This window comes from Schistocerca cancellata, chromosome 6 (assembly GCF_023864275.1).
Source record: "Schistocerca cancellata isolate TAMUIC-IGC-003103 chromosome 6, iqSchCanc2.1, whole genome shotgun sequence".
Taxonomy (NCBI): Eukaryota; Metazoa; Arthropoda; class Insecta; order Orthoptera; family Acrididae; genus Schistocerca; species Schistocerca cancellata.
The window spans coordinates 18927195-18945862 of NC_064631.1; the positions used below are offsets into that span (position 1 = coordinate 18927195).

At 36.5% G+C, this 18668-nt stretch overlaps 1 protein-coding gene across 1 annotated transcript in view; it reads right to left on the reverse strand.

Moving 5' to 3' along the window:
• LOC126191144 (Down syndrome cell adhesion molecule-like protein Dscam2) overlaps positions 1–18668 on the reverse strand; it is a 395591-nt gene that overhangs the window by 96403 nt on the left and 280520 nt on the right. Inside the window, exons 23-25 of the mRNA XM_049931899.1 lie at positions 9810–9966; positions 7797–7945; positions 7599–7719 (exon numbers count right to left, since the gene is read on the reverse strand). Coding sequence (XP_049787856.1) covers positions 7599–7719; positions 7797–7945; positions 9810–9966 — 427 coding nt within the window. The remainder of the gene's footprint in view (positions 1–7598; positions 7720–7796; positions 7946–9809; positions 9967–18668) is intronic.

Below are 18668 nucleotides of genomic sequence, written 5' to 3' on the forward strand. Positions count from 1 at the left end.
GATATTCATACAGGTATTGCTCTTTTCTCCAAAGGTCTCTTTAATTTTCCTGTAGACTGTATCTATCTTACACCTAGTGATATATGCCTCTACATCCTTACATTTGTCCTCTAGCCATCCCTGCTTAGCCATTTTGCACTTCCTGTCAATTTCGTTTTTGAGATGTTTGTATTCCTTTGCACCTGCTTGACTTACTGCATTTTTATACATTCTCCTTTCTTCAATTAAATTCAATATCTCTTCTTTTACCCAAGGATTTCTACTAGCCCTCATCTTTTTACGTACTTGGTCCAATGCTGCTGTCGCTGTTAAATCTCTCAGTGCTACCCATTCTTCTCGTATTGAATTTCTTTGCTCTGTTTGTGTCAATCATTCCTTAATGGCATTATTCAGGCAAATATGGCTATAACGTAGTTCTTAAAGTCTGACCTAAAAGGCTTTCACACCAAAACTTATCCATGTGAAGAAGATTTTGAAAGATTAGATTAGATTAGTACTTGTTCCATAGATCATGAATACGACACTTCGTAATGATATGGAATGTGTCAGGTTAATAAAAGGTGTCTGTACAAGATATTACATTACACAAAATATTACATGACACTTAATAATTTTTAATTTTTTTGTGGGGTTTGGAGAAATTACCCAGTTATTATATCCAAAAATTCATCTAATGAGTAGGAGGAGTTGCCATTAAGAAATTCTTTTAATTTCCCTTTAAATGCTATATGGCTATCTGTCAGACTTTTGATGCTATTAGGTAAGTGACCAAAGACTTTTGTGGCAGCATAATTTATCCCCTTCTGAGCCAAAGTTAGATTTAACCTTGAGTAGTGAAGATCATCCTTTCTCCTAGTGTTGTAGCCATGTACACTGCTATTACTTTTGAATTCGTTCGGATTGTTAATAAAAAATTTCATAAGTGAATACGTATATATTGTGAGGCTACAGTGAAGATCTCTAGCTCTTTAAGTAAGTGTCTGCAGGATGATCTTGGATGAGCTCCAGCAATTATTCTGATTACATGCTTTTGTGCAATGAACACTCTTTTATTTAATGATGATGATGCCATATGAAACCAGAGAATGAAAATAAGCATGGTAAGCTAATTTACTGAGATGTATATCGCCAGAATTTGCAATGACCCTAATAGCATAAGTAGCTGAACTCAAATGTTTCTGCAGATCCTCAGTGTGTTTTTTCCAGTTCAACCCCTCATCAATGCATACACCTAGAAATTTTGAATACTCTACCTTAGCTACCAATTTATGATCAAAGTCTGTATTTATTAATGATGTCATTCCATTTACTGTGTGGAACTGTATATACTGTGTTTTGTCAAAGTTTAATGAGAGTCCATTTGTAGAGAACCACTCAATGATTTTCTGAAAAACATCATTTACAATTTCACTAGTTAATTCTTATCTGTTAGGTGTGATAGCTATACTTGTATCCGTGAATATAGAATGGCAAGTCATTAATATATATTAAGAACAGCAGAGGATGCCAAGACCAAACCTTGCAGCACTCCATTCTTGATTGTTCCCCAGTTTGAGAAATCACCAGTTTTTTGCATATTATGTGAACTACTTATTTCAACTTTCTGCACTCTTCCAGTTAGGTATGATTTAAACCATTTGAGTACTGTCCCATTCATACCACAGTATGTGAGCTTATTTAGAAGTATTCCATGATTTACACAATCAAAAGCCTTTGATAGATCACAAAAAATCCCAACGGGTGACTTCCGGTTACTCAGAGCATTTAATATTTCACTAGTGAAAATATATACAGCATTTTCTGTTGAAAAACCCTTCTGGAACCCAAATTGACATTTTGTTGAAACTTTATTTTTACAAAGGTGTGAAGCTGCTCTACAATACATCACTTTTTCAAGAATTTTGGATAAGGCAGTCAGAAGAGAAATTGGGTGATAGTTGTTGACATCAGATGTTCAAATGGTTCAAATGGCTCTGAGCACTATGGGACTCAACTTCTGAGGTCATTATTTCCGTAGAACTTAGAACTACTTAAACCTAACTAACCTAAGGACATCACACACATCCATGCCCGAGGCAGGATTCTAACCTGCGACCGTAGCGGTTGCGCAGTTCCAGACTGTAGCGCCTAGAGCCGCTCGGCCACTCCGGCCGGCTGACATCAGATGTATCCCCTTTTTTATGCAGTGGTTTAACAATGGCATACTTCAGTCTATCTGGGAAAATAGCCTGCTTCAGAGAACTATTACATATGTGGCTAAGAATCCCACTTATTTCTTGGGAACAAGCTTTTATTATCCTGCTGGAAATGCCATCAATTCCATGTGAGCTTTTATTCTTGAGAGAGTTTATTATCTTTCTAATTTCTGGAGGAGAGGTGTGTGGAATTTCAATTGTATCAAATGGTGTGGGTAGGCCTCTTCCATTAACTGCCTTGCTTCTTCTAATGAACATTTAGATCCTATTTTCTCTACAACATTTAAAAAATGATTATTCAAAATGTTTTCGACTTCCAGCTTGTTGTTTATCAAGTTTCCATTCGCTTTGATGGTGACGCCATCATCCTGTACTCTTGGTTGCCCTGTCTCCCTTGTAATAATATTCCAAATTGTTTTGATTTTGTTATCAGACATGATGCACATGCTTCTGGACTTTCTAATAACCTTTCTTAATGTAGCACAGTAGTTTTTATAATATTTGGCTGTTTCTGGGTCATTACTCTTTCTTGTTGTTACAGTTCCATTTTGTGGTTACAAGATATTTTTATTCCTTTAGTAAGCCAAGGTTTTTTGCATGGTTTCTTATAATTAGATTTAACTACTTTCTTGGGTAAACAGTTTTCAAATTCTCTTACAAGTGTATCATGAAATAAGTTATATTTTAAATTAGCATTCGGTTCCTTGTACACCTCATCCCAGTCTAACTGCTGAAGATTTTCTCTGAAATTTCTAATTGTTGAGTTATTAACTGAACACACAACTTTGGAGGGTAGTTTTGAATTACTGAATAGAGCTATGTCATATACTGTAACTAGCTGAGCATCATGATCAGAAAGGCCATTCTCAACAGGACAAGAATTTATGTTTTTAAACCTGTCTTGGTCTATAAAAGTGTTATCTATCAATGTGCTGCTGTCCTTTACTACCCGAGTAGGAAAATTAATGACAGATGCCAAATTGAAAGAACTGAGCAAGACTTCAAGGTCATTCTTCCTATTACACTCTTTCAGTGAATCAACACTGACATTCCCACAAATAATAATTTGCTATCCCCAATCTGACGGATAGCACAACAAGCCATCCAAGTTTTCCAGGAATAAATGAAAGTTTCCTGAAGGGGACCTATATACTGTTACAATTATAAAAGAGTCCTCCTTCAGTTTAAGCTGACAGGCACATGCTTCTATATTCTGCTCTAGACAAAACTTTTTTGTATCTAAGCTTTCTACACAGTGATAACTTTTGGCATAAATGGCAACTACTCCTCTCACCTTATTCTTTCTACTCATACGTGCAGCTAGTTTATAACCACTGATATTTACCTTTTCCATATCAGACATAATGTAATGTAATGCTCAGATAGACATAGTATATCTATTACATTGTAAGATTCAATGTCATCTAAACAAACCAGGAGCTCATCTACTTTATTCTTCAATCCCGGGATATTCTGGTGAAAAATGGTAACATTATTTTTTACTTTACTTTTGTGAGAATCTACTTTTTTCTTTAATCCACCAATATTTTGGTTAAATATGGTAACATCATTATTTACTTCCCTGTTGTGAGAATTTTGTGAGTTTTGGACCTCTTTAGCACCTGCCTGCCTGAACTTCTCATTGGACACTGATATTAGTCTAAAAAAGAGGTACATCCATGAGTACTAGTGTCCCCCCTTATGGATTTCCCTAACAACCCTGCCAGTTTACCCTTTCCTTTCCTTTTGAGACAAATTCAATTTAGAGAGAAGATAAAATCTTAGTATTGTGGGTAAAATTCATAAGTTGCCCTTCTGCTAAAGTGATTCACAGCCAACAAATACAGGTGACCTGATTCACAGTGATTTGTGTGTCCTTATGCAAGTTAATTCGATTGGTGGTTCTTAGGACTTTCTTTTTTTTTTAAAAAAATGACTATTTCCTTTGGCGAACTGAGTATTTCTTAAAACATTTATTTGAAGTGGCTAAAGACCTGGAATATTTCTTAAAGATCAGTGAAAGCAAACTGAGCAAGTGATCAGAACTGATAAGTGGCTAGAATTAATTAATGCAGAATCAAGAGATAATGCATAAAAACAGTGGCCTACAGTCCCCAAGTGCAGCTGAATGTGAGAACAGAACTTTGGTGGAGACTGCAAGGACAATAAACGCTTCATCCAAGTGGACCAAAAACATGATTATGGGTTGAAGCCACAAACATGGCTACTTATATTTTGAATACAACTAGCACAAACATTGTCTATCTCAAATCACCTTATAAATTATGAACTGGATTGAACTGCCATGGTCAAACCGAGAAGATTTAGAAAGATGATTTACACACTTCTCAAATGCTAGACAGCAGAAATGGGTTTCCAAAGATGTAAAAGATTTTCTGGTTGGATATGATAAGAGGTAAAAGGGTATTGTGTTTTGTTCCCTTGTGAAGATAAAATTCAAATAGATTATTATGTTGCTTTTGTGAACAAATTGTACAAGAACTGTCAAGCTGAGAAAATTATCAATAAAGAAGATGAAGCATTCTTAACATCTGAAACCACTGACTAACTCATAAAGAAAGCCTGAACCAGGCAAATGGAGAATCTGAAGGAGAACCACATTCTGAAAACATCTTTACTAAAAGGAATGTCAATGAAGACTTCTCAGAACCTGTGAATCAAATAGGAAGAAACCTATGAGAGAGGGAAAACATCAAAAAGCCCATTAGATATTCCAATTGCAATGTAAACTCTGCATACGTGATACAGTGTTATGAACCTACAGTGTTATGAACCCATCTCATACCAAGATGCAATGGACTAAGACAACTCAAAAAATCTAAATTGGCCATACACGAAGAAATGATTCACTTAATCTTAACAAAACTATGATCGTAACTGAACCCCAAAAAACCAAGAACTACGTGACAATAGACACGTATTCAAAATGAAGGGGAAAACAGATGGAACTGTGGATAGTTTTAAAACTTGACTTGGTGTTAGATGATTTCGAAAGAGGCATGGCATGGACTATTCTGAAACTTTCAGCCCAAAGGTACGATGTGACTCCATAAGAATAATCTTCTCTATCACAGCATCCTAAGATATGGACATGTGACTGCTCGATATTGAAACTGACCTTAATGCAGTGAAGTCAATACCTAGAAACACAGGGTGGCCAGAAATAGTCTGGAAAGCTTGTAGGGTGTTGCAAGGAAGATTGTGCTGAGTGATCATTTTTAAAAAAAGATTTGTTACACTAGGCCATTTCTGAGTGTTTAGCATTGAGGTTCTAGGCCATTTCTGAGTGTTTAGCATTGAATTTAGCCAGTCATGTCACTGTGCATGCAAATTCACCCAGCTTGCCAGATACAATTAGTGTCAGCTGTTCTCATAGCATAAATGACAGGTCATGAGACAGCTGAATCTTTGACTTGGGTTCAGTCCTTACTATCATTCCATGTCCAATTTTTGTATCACTCTCTTGTTCAGTTTTAGGAAACCAAATGAAGAGCATACTTAGTGACGCTGTTTCTGAGAGGACACGAATTTGCACACACAGTGGTTTGATTGCCTAACTTCAATGCAAAATAACTTGGAAACAGTATAATGTACTGAATTTTTTCCTTAACAATTATTTCCCAGCACAACCTACTCTGCAACACCCTTACAAGATTTTCAGCCTGTTTCTGACTACCTTGCACATGAGAATGGTACCAAAAGAATATGCAAGCTGAAGAAAAGTATGCATGGACTCAAACAAGCATCTAGTGTATAGAATCAACAATTCACCAGTGTACTAAACAAATTCGGCCAGATGGCAATAGACGTAGATCCCTGCATTTCTGTGAATGACCACCCTAGCTATTCACGCTAATAATGGCCTGGTTCTACCAAAATCTAGAGAAGTCATCAATCTGTTGCTGAATAATTTGGAGTAGGAATCTGATGTAACTACCTCAGTTTGCAAACAGAGCAGTTTCAAGATAGCTCTGTCTTCATAAATCATTAAGCATGTGTGGGGGCTATTCTGGAAGAGTACAACATGGCAAATGTAAATGGTGTGGCAATACCTGCTGATTGTGGTCAAGAGTACCCTGAGCTGAGACTCAGTTCGAAAAATTATCAATGCACCATACAGCTAGAGTTAACATTACTTTTGCACTGCACAAAGCTAGTCAGCACCTCAGAAAATCAGAATAAGACACTCTGGAAAGTTGAGAAGAGAACTTTAAACTACCTAAAGGTAACAGTCTCTTACAGCTTATATTACTCAAGAAGTTAGGATAATTGTTTGTCTGTTCTAAAGGACTCAGACTATGCAGGGGTTTGTTTGTACTTGGAAATAAAGCACAGGTTTTGTTGTTAAACTTGGTGAAGTTACTACAACTTGGATCTCACAGAGTCAGAAGGTGGTAGGTAGCCTTGTCAGCAACAGAAACAGAATGAGTAGCATCCTGTCAAGCTGTAAAAGAAACCATGTGCATCCAATCAATTTTGAAAAATATTAAGAGGCTAAAAGAATAACTACCAGCTTGTGCATGGGCTGTCAAAGTGCCATCTAGTTGCTCAAGAACCTTGAGCATCATTAGTGAACAAAAGTCATTGATGAGAAGTATCATTTTATACAAGGAAAATTCACCTTGGGCATCTTCAACCAGGAACATGTCAGCTCTGCAGGTCAGCAAGCAGATATTCTCATCAAGCCAGTCAGCAGGAGCAACTTCAAATGCGAACATTTTTAGGTTAGGCTTTACCGTGACTGTTACTGACATGGATGATGGAGGTTTAAACCTTCGAAACGCGTCGTGGAAATAAAATAAAACGGTGACTGGTAACAGTGAACTTGTTGTTTCATTTAAGGAGCAACTTCGATAAACTAAGTCAGCTACTTTCTGTTGTCAATATTTAACATATTAGACACAAAAGACAATGAAAGTGTTAAACATTGGTCAATTGAAGAGGGTGTGTTTAATAATCAATTTAAAATGTTTTGTTTTGTTTTGTTTTGTTTGTTTCTCTGATAGTCGTAAACAGTGTTACACTTTTACAGTCGTATTTGACACAGTGTCAAGTTGTTTACACTGTGCTGCAATCTGGGAGTTACACAATGAACTCAGTGTGGTACAGAGACCGCCTTCTTCTTGTGATGTGTGTGCATTATTAATCACATTTTTGAATCCATTTAGTGAATAAAGCATACTCATTATTCTACAGTGAGAATCAGTGCTGTTTACTGTGACTCCTTTATCAGTGATAATGATTTCTTGGATTTCCCTACAACTGTCTTTTATGGAAAGCAAATGTCAGATGCAACCAAAGCAATGTTTAAAATAAGTTCTTCCTCCACTCCATAGAAATGTTTTAATTCATGATATATTGTATTTAGAAACACTGATTTACCTCTCACATGAACTGAGTAAACAATTTCATCTTTCCCATGCTGGTTCTCCACTGAGCATGTATAATTCCCTTCATCAGTGCGCTGAATATCTTTTATTACAAGGGAACCATTCTTGTTTACCTGCAACATACATCAAAACAAAGTTCAGTAATAAATGTAGGTGGGTTTAAACAATGAACATTTGTTGTTAAGTTTACCTGCTTCCTTCCATTTGGTTCTAGTACTTTGTCATACACACGCCACGTAAACTGAGGAGTAGGAGCACCAACTTTCCTACATGGAAGATTTATATCTTGCTTCCAAGGAGTGATAATTGTACGACTGAATGAAACTATCCGTGCTGGGACTGCAATAAAAACATTGTCTTATTGTAAGTTAGTATAGCTATGGAACCATGTCAGTGATGCAGTTTTTATTGCTAATAAAATAGCAGCTCTGTGTAAATGTCTTATGTGTGTCACACTTGAGCATATAACTAATGTAAGGTTAAGATGTGCTTGTACTTCAGCACTTAAGTTGTAAACATGTGAACATAACAGAAATGTTATTAAATCACAAGATGATTTAGATAGTGATCATGGAACATTTCATACAGTCATCCACAGAAGCAAAGTTTTCTGCACCAGAATACTAAAATGATTCTCAGAAATGTTTTAAAAAAGTGATACTGGCAAATTTTAATTTATAAGCAAATGCAGTTGTTCTTTAGTATAGAAAGTACATTCCATACAGAAACCACTGACAACTGTTAAAATGGCTGCTGCTTATATTTAATCTGGTACGTTTCATACAACGTGTTTTGCATTTAACAGCTAAAAATAATATTCAGACTTATTAAACATGATCAAAAGCAAGTTCTACAAAGGCTTCAAAGGGTTAATGTCAGATACATGGGTACATATATATTCAACAACATGCCACAGCAATATTAAATATGATATAGAAAACGTAGTAGACTTTAAGACTAAATGAAAGAACTTTTTGTTGGGCCTCCATTGAAGAGTATCTTCACAAAAACTCTTAAAAAACTTAAGAGTTTTAGGTTATTTCATTTTTAGGTTATTTTATAATTAAAATTAGCAACATAATACAATACTCTTTCATAATGTTACCTCATTTCACACTACTGCGCTCAGATGAAATAAAATGTATATTTTTGACTTCTTCCCACGTCCCAGAGATGAAGTTTCACCTTTGTCTACTCTCATCCTTGCCACTTGGGTCCATCTAATCCTGGTGCCTGAGTGACTCATTTCTTTTTTATCCTTCACCACTCTGTCTCTCTCTCTCCCCCTCCTCTCTTAGAATGGAACCAATAGTTCTGAAAGCTAGATGATGTCATTACTTTTACTTTACTTTTATGAGTATTGACTGGCAGTACTAAACGTTTTTCCTTCTGGAGCTATGTATTAGCCACCAATTCTGTCTCGTATTTGTTAGTTTTCTTGTTAAAATTTTCCTGTGATACAAAATAGTTTCATTTTGCTTCTTAATATGTTTACAATAATTATATGTACAATTTGATCACAGGAGAAAACAGCCAATATTTTTTTTAATAATAACATAAGTGGATAAACATTAACCATAGTTAGTTGATTTATGCCATACTAAAACATTTTACTATGGCTACATCTATCTGCTATTGTATTTGTACTTCTTGGCTCATTTAAGAAAGATCTTCTTCAGGTTAGGACCTATAAATATGCTTTAGGGAGAGAAATTCCTACTGTTGTCTGTTGGCACAATGATGACAGACAAAGATTCACCAGCCAACTTACAGATGGCATTGCCACTGAGTATGTCCAGAACCTCCCATAGAGTACCCCCAATAGTGAGTTCTGTGGGCAGTCCCATTGATTATGAGCTGGTATTAAGGAATGACCATAAGCAGACAGTACCAGTGCAGTGTTAATAACTTATTGTCCTGTTAGTATTGTGTATGACTGTGACTTGTCTGGAACTTTTTATGTATGGGTTGTGTATTGAGCACTGGTTGCTTGCTATTGTTGTAGCTCGGTACTGAATGGCTTATGAGAGTTTCAGACCATGCTTGTATTACTGATAACTATGTGATGGCTGGTCACTGGTTGGATCTGTGTGTAGCATTGCTTGGGAACAAGGCACTGACATTAATAAAGTTAGTTTCATCTACAGTACAAAAATGATCATATTGTCTCTGATGTTTTATTTGTTGTAAGGTTTACACTTACCCTTGTTAGATGGTGTTATTGTTACAACTCTAGTACTTTCACCTTCACCAACTGCAGTTGATGCTGTTACCCAAAACTGATATGTGGCACCTTCCTTTAGTTTATCTGTTTCATGGACTTCATTCTGAGGATTTAGAATTCGTTTGTGGGTTCCTTCCTAGAATATTAATTTTTTCCATGGTTAAACAATAAGTGAGACTAATCTCTATCAAATTATAGACATCAATTAAGTGTTTATAATATTTCACTACCCAATAATTTGGATCTTAATACTGAAAGTGAACACATAATGGAAAACTGGTGCTTCCTTTTTTCTGGAAATAGTGAAATACAAGAAGAACAAATCATATTATAATTATATGATGCACAGTTCATCAGAAAAATTCAAATTTATAGCTGAAATACACTTTTAACTTGTATATAACCACTAAAGCAGATACACAGGATGCAGAAAGCATAAGTATCCCATCCAGTCCAACTGTCTGTCCATTGTTGTAGGATATTAGTTGAGTTTATGTTCTCAGTCGCTTGTCTCAGTATCTGTCATTTTGGTTCAGTTTACACCTCATTCTCTGGTCATGGACAGAGGTATTTGTTCAGTAGCTATGAAGTTTCTTTTTCATATGCATAACTGATTGGTAAATTTATTCACATGGTATCATTAAAATTCCCAATGTTTTGAACAGACCTTTACAGTGAGCTTGTTATTATTGTTGTTTTTATTTTTATGCTCCTGTTTATTATTACTTTATATTTAAATTGCTAGAGGCAGTTGGGCAAGGTTGACTTAATCTATTTGTTTACTGTTCAAACGAACTTTGCACCAGCCACAATGTAGCCTCATTGTGAATGCTGTTCTCAGGGAAAAGTCGAATAAGCTGCTCATCATAAGTAGCTAGAAATTGTCCTGACTGCTGTCAATGAGATTGAAAGCTGCGGTGAACAGACATTTTATGCAAATTTTTGAGACTTGTGTGCCAAAGATACCAAAGACATCTCAAGCACTATCTTCTCTTGTGGATACTGTCTCCTCTGCAGGAAATAAATGAACTATCACTGAATGCTCACTTAACTGTGACTGTCAGTGGTAGATCTAGTGCAGAGGACATGGGGACAAGGGAGAACTTAGGGTACTACACTCACACTCCTTAGCAACAGGTATTGAGGTGCTGTCTCCCACTGAAACTGAAATTGAGACAGTGTGACATGCTTCAAATGTTGGGAAACCTGCTATATCCCGTGTCAGGAGAAATCTTGTGCAAAAGGGCAAGCATCTGTTAATTGTTGGCAGTTCAGACAAATAGCAAATTATGGTGCCTCTTAGCGAAATGACACCCAGTTTGTGGCACTGTTGGAACAAACGGTGCTGATGTTCTAACACTTTAGACAATAAGAAACGATGTGCAGCTGGTCAGCAAGTCATTTCTGATAGGACAGTACAACTTCATCAAAAGAGTGACTATTTGAATAGTGAAGCCTACTGTTTGCTTTTGTTTTTAACTAAATCTTTTAAGGAACTTTTTAATTTTCAGATTGATTGAATCTGGAATACTATTAATGATTGGCTTCATAACGACAAATATGAAATTAGCACCATACATGAAAATAAATTTTTGAAGTTCAGTAATAGGGTCACTTCTAACAATGACAATGTAACTGACTACAATGTGAAGCATCAGTTTTATGATAGAGTGCTTAACAAAATGGACATTACTTTCACACAGGCTTAAGTACAGTCTACCACCTTGACTTAATAAGGTGCCTGTGAGTTGTAGCCTTATTGTTGATCTTAAAGTTGGTTAGGAATCTCTTAAGCTGGATAAGGTCAATGAAGTCAAAACTGAATATGAATGCAACAACATAATAGATAAAGAACTTCCACTGCAATCTGATGTTTACTCTGCTGAACAGGGATTAGTAAGAAGTATTAATTGTAAGTTGAAAGAAAATGATGCTTTAATTTACAAAAGTGATCAAGATAATATTGTTGTCATTGCCCATAAAAAAAAAGAGTATACTGATGAAACTGTAAAGTTTTTTGAGGATAATAATATTGTTGAGGCTACAGTATATCCAACTGTGGATCTATAAAAAGATATTTGACAAGTTTTGTCTAACACAAAGAGTTTGTTCACCAATTTTAAAAAAAACATGGCTTATAAAGAAGTATCTGAAGCCACCTGCACTCAAAAATCAGTTCAAGTCTCACAAACAGGGTCATCTGGTTCATCCTGTGGTGAATGGGATAGGTAGTGTCCATACACATTAGCTAGGCCTCTTCATTATAAAATTAAAGATTCGTTTGTATTTGAACAAAACTTTTCTGTTACAAATAGTACAGATTATAGTGCACAGCTAATACTAGTTTGGTCTCATTTGACATTGTCAGTCTGTATACTAATGTTCCTGAAGAGCTATAGCTCTCCTTGAGAGAAACTATACTACAACCTAAAAAATGAGTAAAATAGAGACTGCTGAACTCATCAGTTTACTGAAATTTGCTCTTGAATATAAGTATTTCACATTCAATGGAAAAATGTACATTCAACCTTACCGTTTGGCTAGGAGGAGTTCACTTGGTGGCATTTTGGCTGTCTTCATCAACATGCTTGGAAGAACATTCTTCAATTGCAATTTGGAACTACATCAAAAAATCTGATTTTATGTGAGATATGTTGACAATATTATCATTGCTTTTGATGATAATGATGACAAGCTGGAGATTTTTTTCAATTCACTTAATAACTTCCATTAGAAAATCTGCATTATGAAAGAACTTCAAAAAGAAAAAAGGGGAACTAAATTTTCTTGATTTAACAATTTCTGTAGAAAATGATTCTATCAGTTTCACAATCTTCCATAAGCAAACTTATTCAGACAGTATTATCCCCACTGATTGGATGTATCCAAAAGCTCATAAACTAGAACTTTTTCATTCCTCTATACACCATCTTGTAAGTACTCCTTTATTGCCTGCCTGCCTTTATTGCCAGCTAAATGACTTTAATGTCACTAGATCAATCACAGTCAACAAGTGGTATGACCAGGTATGATGTATCATGCAGCGTAACTTGCTGTGACAGTGCGAGAGAGAGACAAAGATATTGTTTATTACTCTGTGGTGGTCAGCGCTCACATAATTATTCTTAGGATATAGTTTTTTGTTTTGTTCTTATTAAGAGTAATTTGAAGAGAGGAGAGCCATTCTTGTGATGTAAAAATCGACGCCATTGCTAGTTTGTGATTCATATTGTAAAATATAAGTGCATATGGAAGGAAATCAGTTAATAGAACAATAAAAATATTGTTCAATTCAAGAAGGTACGTCTTATTATACACCCAGCGATATACTGCTATTGTGATCTACTAATATCCCACAGCTGAGAACAGTTCCGACGGGAGCGATCAGTTCTAGTGAAATAGTTCGATGTTTTCTTCGGAAAAGAAGTCACTTCATGGATCATTCAAATCCACAATAGTAACTGGACATTTCTCAGAACGGAAAGCAATCTGATTGCTATGCAACAGAGCCCCGAAGAATATTTCTCCGTACTTTGGTTACCACTTTCAGCTCAACACGGTATCTGCAGCATCTGGAGCAGATTTCTACAACAGCGGAAGAGTGTAATCGCTATCAGTTTCACACACCGCCCTGTGTACGCTGTATGTATTTACCCACAACAGTGAACAAACAGTTACTCACACACATAGAAGTCAATACTAGGTGGTGTGGAGAACCATTTCAGTATAAAGGCCCTGTAGAGCTAAATAGTAATTAGCCTAGTAATAATAGGAGTCTTTATAAATGTCTACCGTTAGACAGGACACGATCCTGATACAACACTCATAGTGAACATGAAATATAACTATGTTAGTAATTTAGTAATTAATGTTTCATTGTGTGTATATATGTCTAGTTTTATAGAGTAACTACATTATGGTCCTTTGTATGTTTCATGCTAACTGAACGTGCGGGAGTATCTTGTGAAGAGAACGAGTACGCTGTCCCAGCAGCCGAGCAGAAACTTCAAAAAGGCCAGAACATTTGAATTACTAGCTTTCTTGAGCATTTATGCATTTAGTTACCTTTCAGCTATTAATTTTCTAAGTATAAATAGTGTTGCTATATTACTTTTACTAGAATTCCTGTATTTCAGTAGATATAGTAAGACAATATTTTATGTGTTATCTATGTACTGTGTTTGTGTCACATTGTAAAGTGTACATTGACAGCATTAGGACATTAACGTTTTTTTGCGTGTGTAAAAGTTCAATAGTCACTTTTGTAGGACTTATTTAGAGGAGAAACTGTCAATTGCTCATTTACATGGTGATAACTAGATCTATGTTCAAAGGCAATAAGCAAGCACGCATCACAATGCCACAAAATGAATTAAATAGTGTGAATGCATCGTCAACTAGTGCCACAGAATTTAATACCGCCGTAGTTAGCAATATGTCGATTACGGCTGAGCAACCAGCAATAATTAATGCGCTCATGCCGTCAACACAAACGGTTGCTAGTTCCGACATTCATATGTCGAAAGAAGTCGAGAGAAATATGCAGCAACCAACAAACAACATGAATTTCATCTCTGACACAGACGCGTGCGAAAACGAAATGACTGTACCGAAAATTGTGTCGGTACAATCCTCATTAAGCCCAGTGCAATCGCCAATTGCTGAGAATACCGATTTGTTATCCCAGCTGATGTCAAGTTTGACTGTCATAACACAAGGGATTAAGGCATTGGAAACATTGCAATCTAATTTTGCAAACGACATGAATCGTAGATTCCAAGTATTGGAGAGTGCGCAATTTAATTTGGCTCAGGAGCAATCTAATAAACTAAAAGAAATAAATGATAAGATTACTGAAAAATTCCAGAGTTTGGAAACAAAGCAGAGTCACTTGATTACCAATCAGGCACAACTCATAGTTACACAAGAACAACAGTATCAGGAATTAACAAACAAATACAAAGACATCTTATGTCGTCAAGATACACTAAATCATCAAGTGCAGGAAGTTATTCATGTACAGAACACTATTGCGCAAGACGTGAATACAATTAAGCACGATAACGAGCAAGCTGTCATTGAGCTTACTCGGAGGATAGACACTCTCAGTCTCAAAGGCAAGAAACACATAGAGAAACTTTTCAATGAACATAAGATCGCATTCTCTAAGGACATTGAAGACTGGGCGAAAGAGCAAACCGAGACAGTGTGAAATTATGTTGACAAAACCTTGAAAGAAACGGTTTCTAACGTGCAAGTTAACAACGAAGCTGCACAAGAACAACTTAAGGCAGAAGTTAAAGAGATTAAGGAGAATATAGGAGATGAATTTCCTGCTTGGAAAGCAAATATAGAAAATACATTAAAAGCATGCCAGCAAGGTCTAGTTAATACTAGAGGGGCACATACTACTTGCAGTTTATCAAAGGCAGACATTATTCCTGATGAAACCAGTGAAACCGAATCCATGCAACAATATCCATGTATTGGTGCATATTTATGTAATCAACCAGAAACAAATTATAGAGATTATCATTTGCCGCGAAGTAGCCACCAGAATACACCTGTGACCATGAATGAAGAAAAAATGCTTAAATAACGTCAATTCCAGATATTTATTCCCGAAAGGAAGTCGATCAATCCCGTGGTATTTATCAAGCAATTTAAAGGGATATTGCCGCGAATGTGGACTGAGCAACAAAAAATTATGTACGTTGCAGGATTCATACATGGAGATGGATCGATGTGGGCATCAGAAGCATCCGATTGGTGTCAAGATTATGACCAATTTGAACGCGCTTTCTTGCACAAATACTGGAATAAGGGAGTACGAGAAAGACTACGTAAGGAAGTTTTTGACCCACAACCTTTTTCTTTCAAAAACGGATCTTTAAGAAAGTATTTCGAGAAGTATATAAATAAAAGTAAATACTGGAATGAACCAATCCCGACGCAGGATATCATTCGAATATTAAAGGGCAAACTTCCACTTGAAGTTAAGGAAAAACTTCTACATGTGCCTGAACAACATGTGGAAGATTTTCTAGCCACATTGGATTCAATAGACATTCTGTATGGAAGTGAGACATGGACGATAACTAGTTTGGACAAGAAGAGAATAGAAGCTTTCGAAATGTGGTGCTACAGAAGAATGCTGAAGATTAGACGGGTAGATCACATAACTAAGGTGGAGGTACTGAATAGAATTGGGTAGAAGAGGATTTTGTGGCACAACTTGGCTTGGGATCGGATGGTAGGACATGTTCTGAGGCATCGAGGGATCACAAATTTAGCATTGGAGGGCAGCGTGGAGGGTAAAAATCGTAGAGGGAGACCAAGAGATCAATACACTAAGCAGATTCAGAAGGATGTAGGTTGCAGTAGGTACTGGGAGATGAAGAAGCTTGCACAGGATTGAGTAGCATGGAGAGCTGCATCAAACCAGTCTCAGGACTGAAGACCACAACAACAACAGACATTCTGTTCGAAGAATCACGTGTGCACTATAACTATCCAAGTCACCAACCTAACAAATATAATAGTAACAACAAACAGTATGGAAACAAACCTTTTGCACACAATTCACCAAACCCACAGGTGAATTATTTCCAGAAAAACGTGAAATTTGGTAACGAAAATCCCGACCAGTGTAATCATGACCAACAATGTGAACAAACATATAAACGGAAATGGAGGAAGAATAATAAGAAGAGGAAAGGATACTATCAAGAAGGGAATTATCAGCAAAAACGCCGATATCAGCAACCAACCCAAGAATATCACAACCAACCAAAAACTTCAGGTTGGATACCAAATGATAATGCAAATGAATGGAGAAATCAACCACCAATAATGACTGACGTAACGGAGCAGAGATCTACTAATAATGGACAATCGTCAAACTAAACTCGACTGTCAGAAGCCCCGACGGTGCAGTCGAGGAAGTTTTCAGGGGCGAAAATTCAAGCGTCAATTTCTTTCGGTACAATGATGGCAAATTATTAATAGAAGAACTTCAGAAAGATATGATGCCTTGTTAAGAGGAACATATCACTGAACCTGTTGCGAAAATTCAGGCGGCAATTGAAGGCATTACTGTGCAAGTTACTTTAGATACAGGAGCAGCAGTAAATGTCGTTTCTGAGAAGTTATTTCAAAGAATGCTTCAGAAAGCAAATCTACCGATTTTTCCTGTTCAATGTTGTAGAATTGTAGGTCCTACTGGTCATAAGTCTTCTCAGGTTAAAGTGCAGACTCAACTCCAGTTAGATATAGGAAATGTAGCTATAAATTGCACGTTCCTTGTAATAGAAAAATTGGTTGAGGACTGTATCCTGGGTATAGATGAATTTAGAGAGAGAAATTGGCATATCGATTTTTTCTCTAGGCCGTGCCAGTTTTACAATAATGGATCAGAAACATCAAGTGAATCTTCTCAGGGAATATAGTACCCATGGAAAGTATTGTCAGGGACGAAAGCTGCAAATAAAGTGGATACATAGCAAACCTGTACGGTACTACCAAATTAATTACTTGCAACCAGTTTTAAACCCTGAAGATATGGTATATGAAAAGGTACAAGAACCTGAATATTTGCAACAACACCAAAGAAAGCAATTATATGATCTTCTACAGGAATATCATGAAGTCTTTCAAGAAAGACCTGGTGTAATCAAGGGATACACATGCCATTTAGATGTAATACCACACCAAGTTTTCTGCCGTATTTCTTATCCAGTACCGTGGCACCAACGAAAGGCAGTTGATGCGGAAATCCACCAGATGCTTGAATGGGATCTGATCGAACCTTCGACGAGTCCATACTGTAGTCCGCTTCATGTTGTCTCTAAAAAGGGAGGAAAAGTTCGTCTCGTGCTAGACGCACGGCAGATAAATAAGATTATTGTGCCCGTGCGAACTCATCCAGAAAATATCGATGAGCTAATTCAAAAGTTCGAGGGGATGAAATACTTAACAAATATTGATTTGAGAAGTTCATTTTGGCAGGTGGCTCTAGACGAACCATCAAAAAAGTACACCGCATTTGTACATGCAGGTAGAAGCTATCAATTTAAGGTTTTACCTTTCGGGTTAAACGTGAGCTCAGGAGTTTTTATAAATGCTCTAGATTATGCATTGGGACCTGCACTTCAAAGCAATTTAACTTTGTTTGTGGACGACATGCTCATAGCTACGACCACATGGGAGGAGCACGTTGATTTATTGAGAAGAGTGTTCGAACGTTTCAAGGAAGCAGGCATAACCGCAAATCTGCAAAAGTCCCACTTTGCTCGAGATAAAATCAAATTTTTGGGTCATCTTATAAATGGAAAAGGCATCTTACCGGACTCCGAGAAACTAAAGGCAATAAAAAACTTTCCACTTCCAACAACAAAAAGGCAGTTAAAGGGCTTCCTCGGAGTTGTCTCTTTCTTCAGGCGTTTCATTCACGACCACTCTATTAATGCAGAACCGTTGTACAGCTTGTTGCGCAGAAAGCATTTGAAGCAATAAAACATGCCTTAGTCAATTCACAAATATTATATCATCCAGATATGAGCCAAGAATTCGGTTTAATGGCAGATGCTTCGGAAATTGGAATAGGTTCATGCCTCTTCCAAGTAAAGATGATAGACAGAAAATCAACTTTCTGTCCAATAGCCTTTTGCTAGCCGACTCTTAACTGCTTGTGAAAGAACATATACGACTACCGAAAGGGAAGCATTGGCCGTAGTCTGGTCATTTAAGAAATTTTACTATTACTTATATGGAGCGAAGACAACAGTATACTGTGACCACAAAGCGTTAAGTTTTTTGCAAACATGTAAATTATTACAT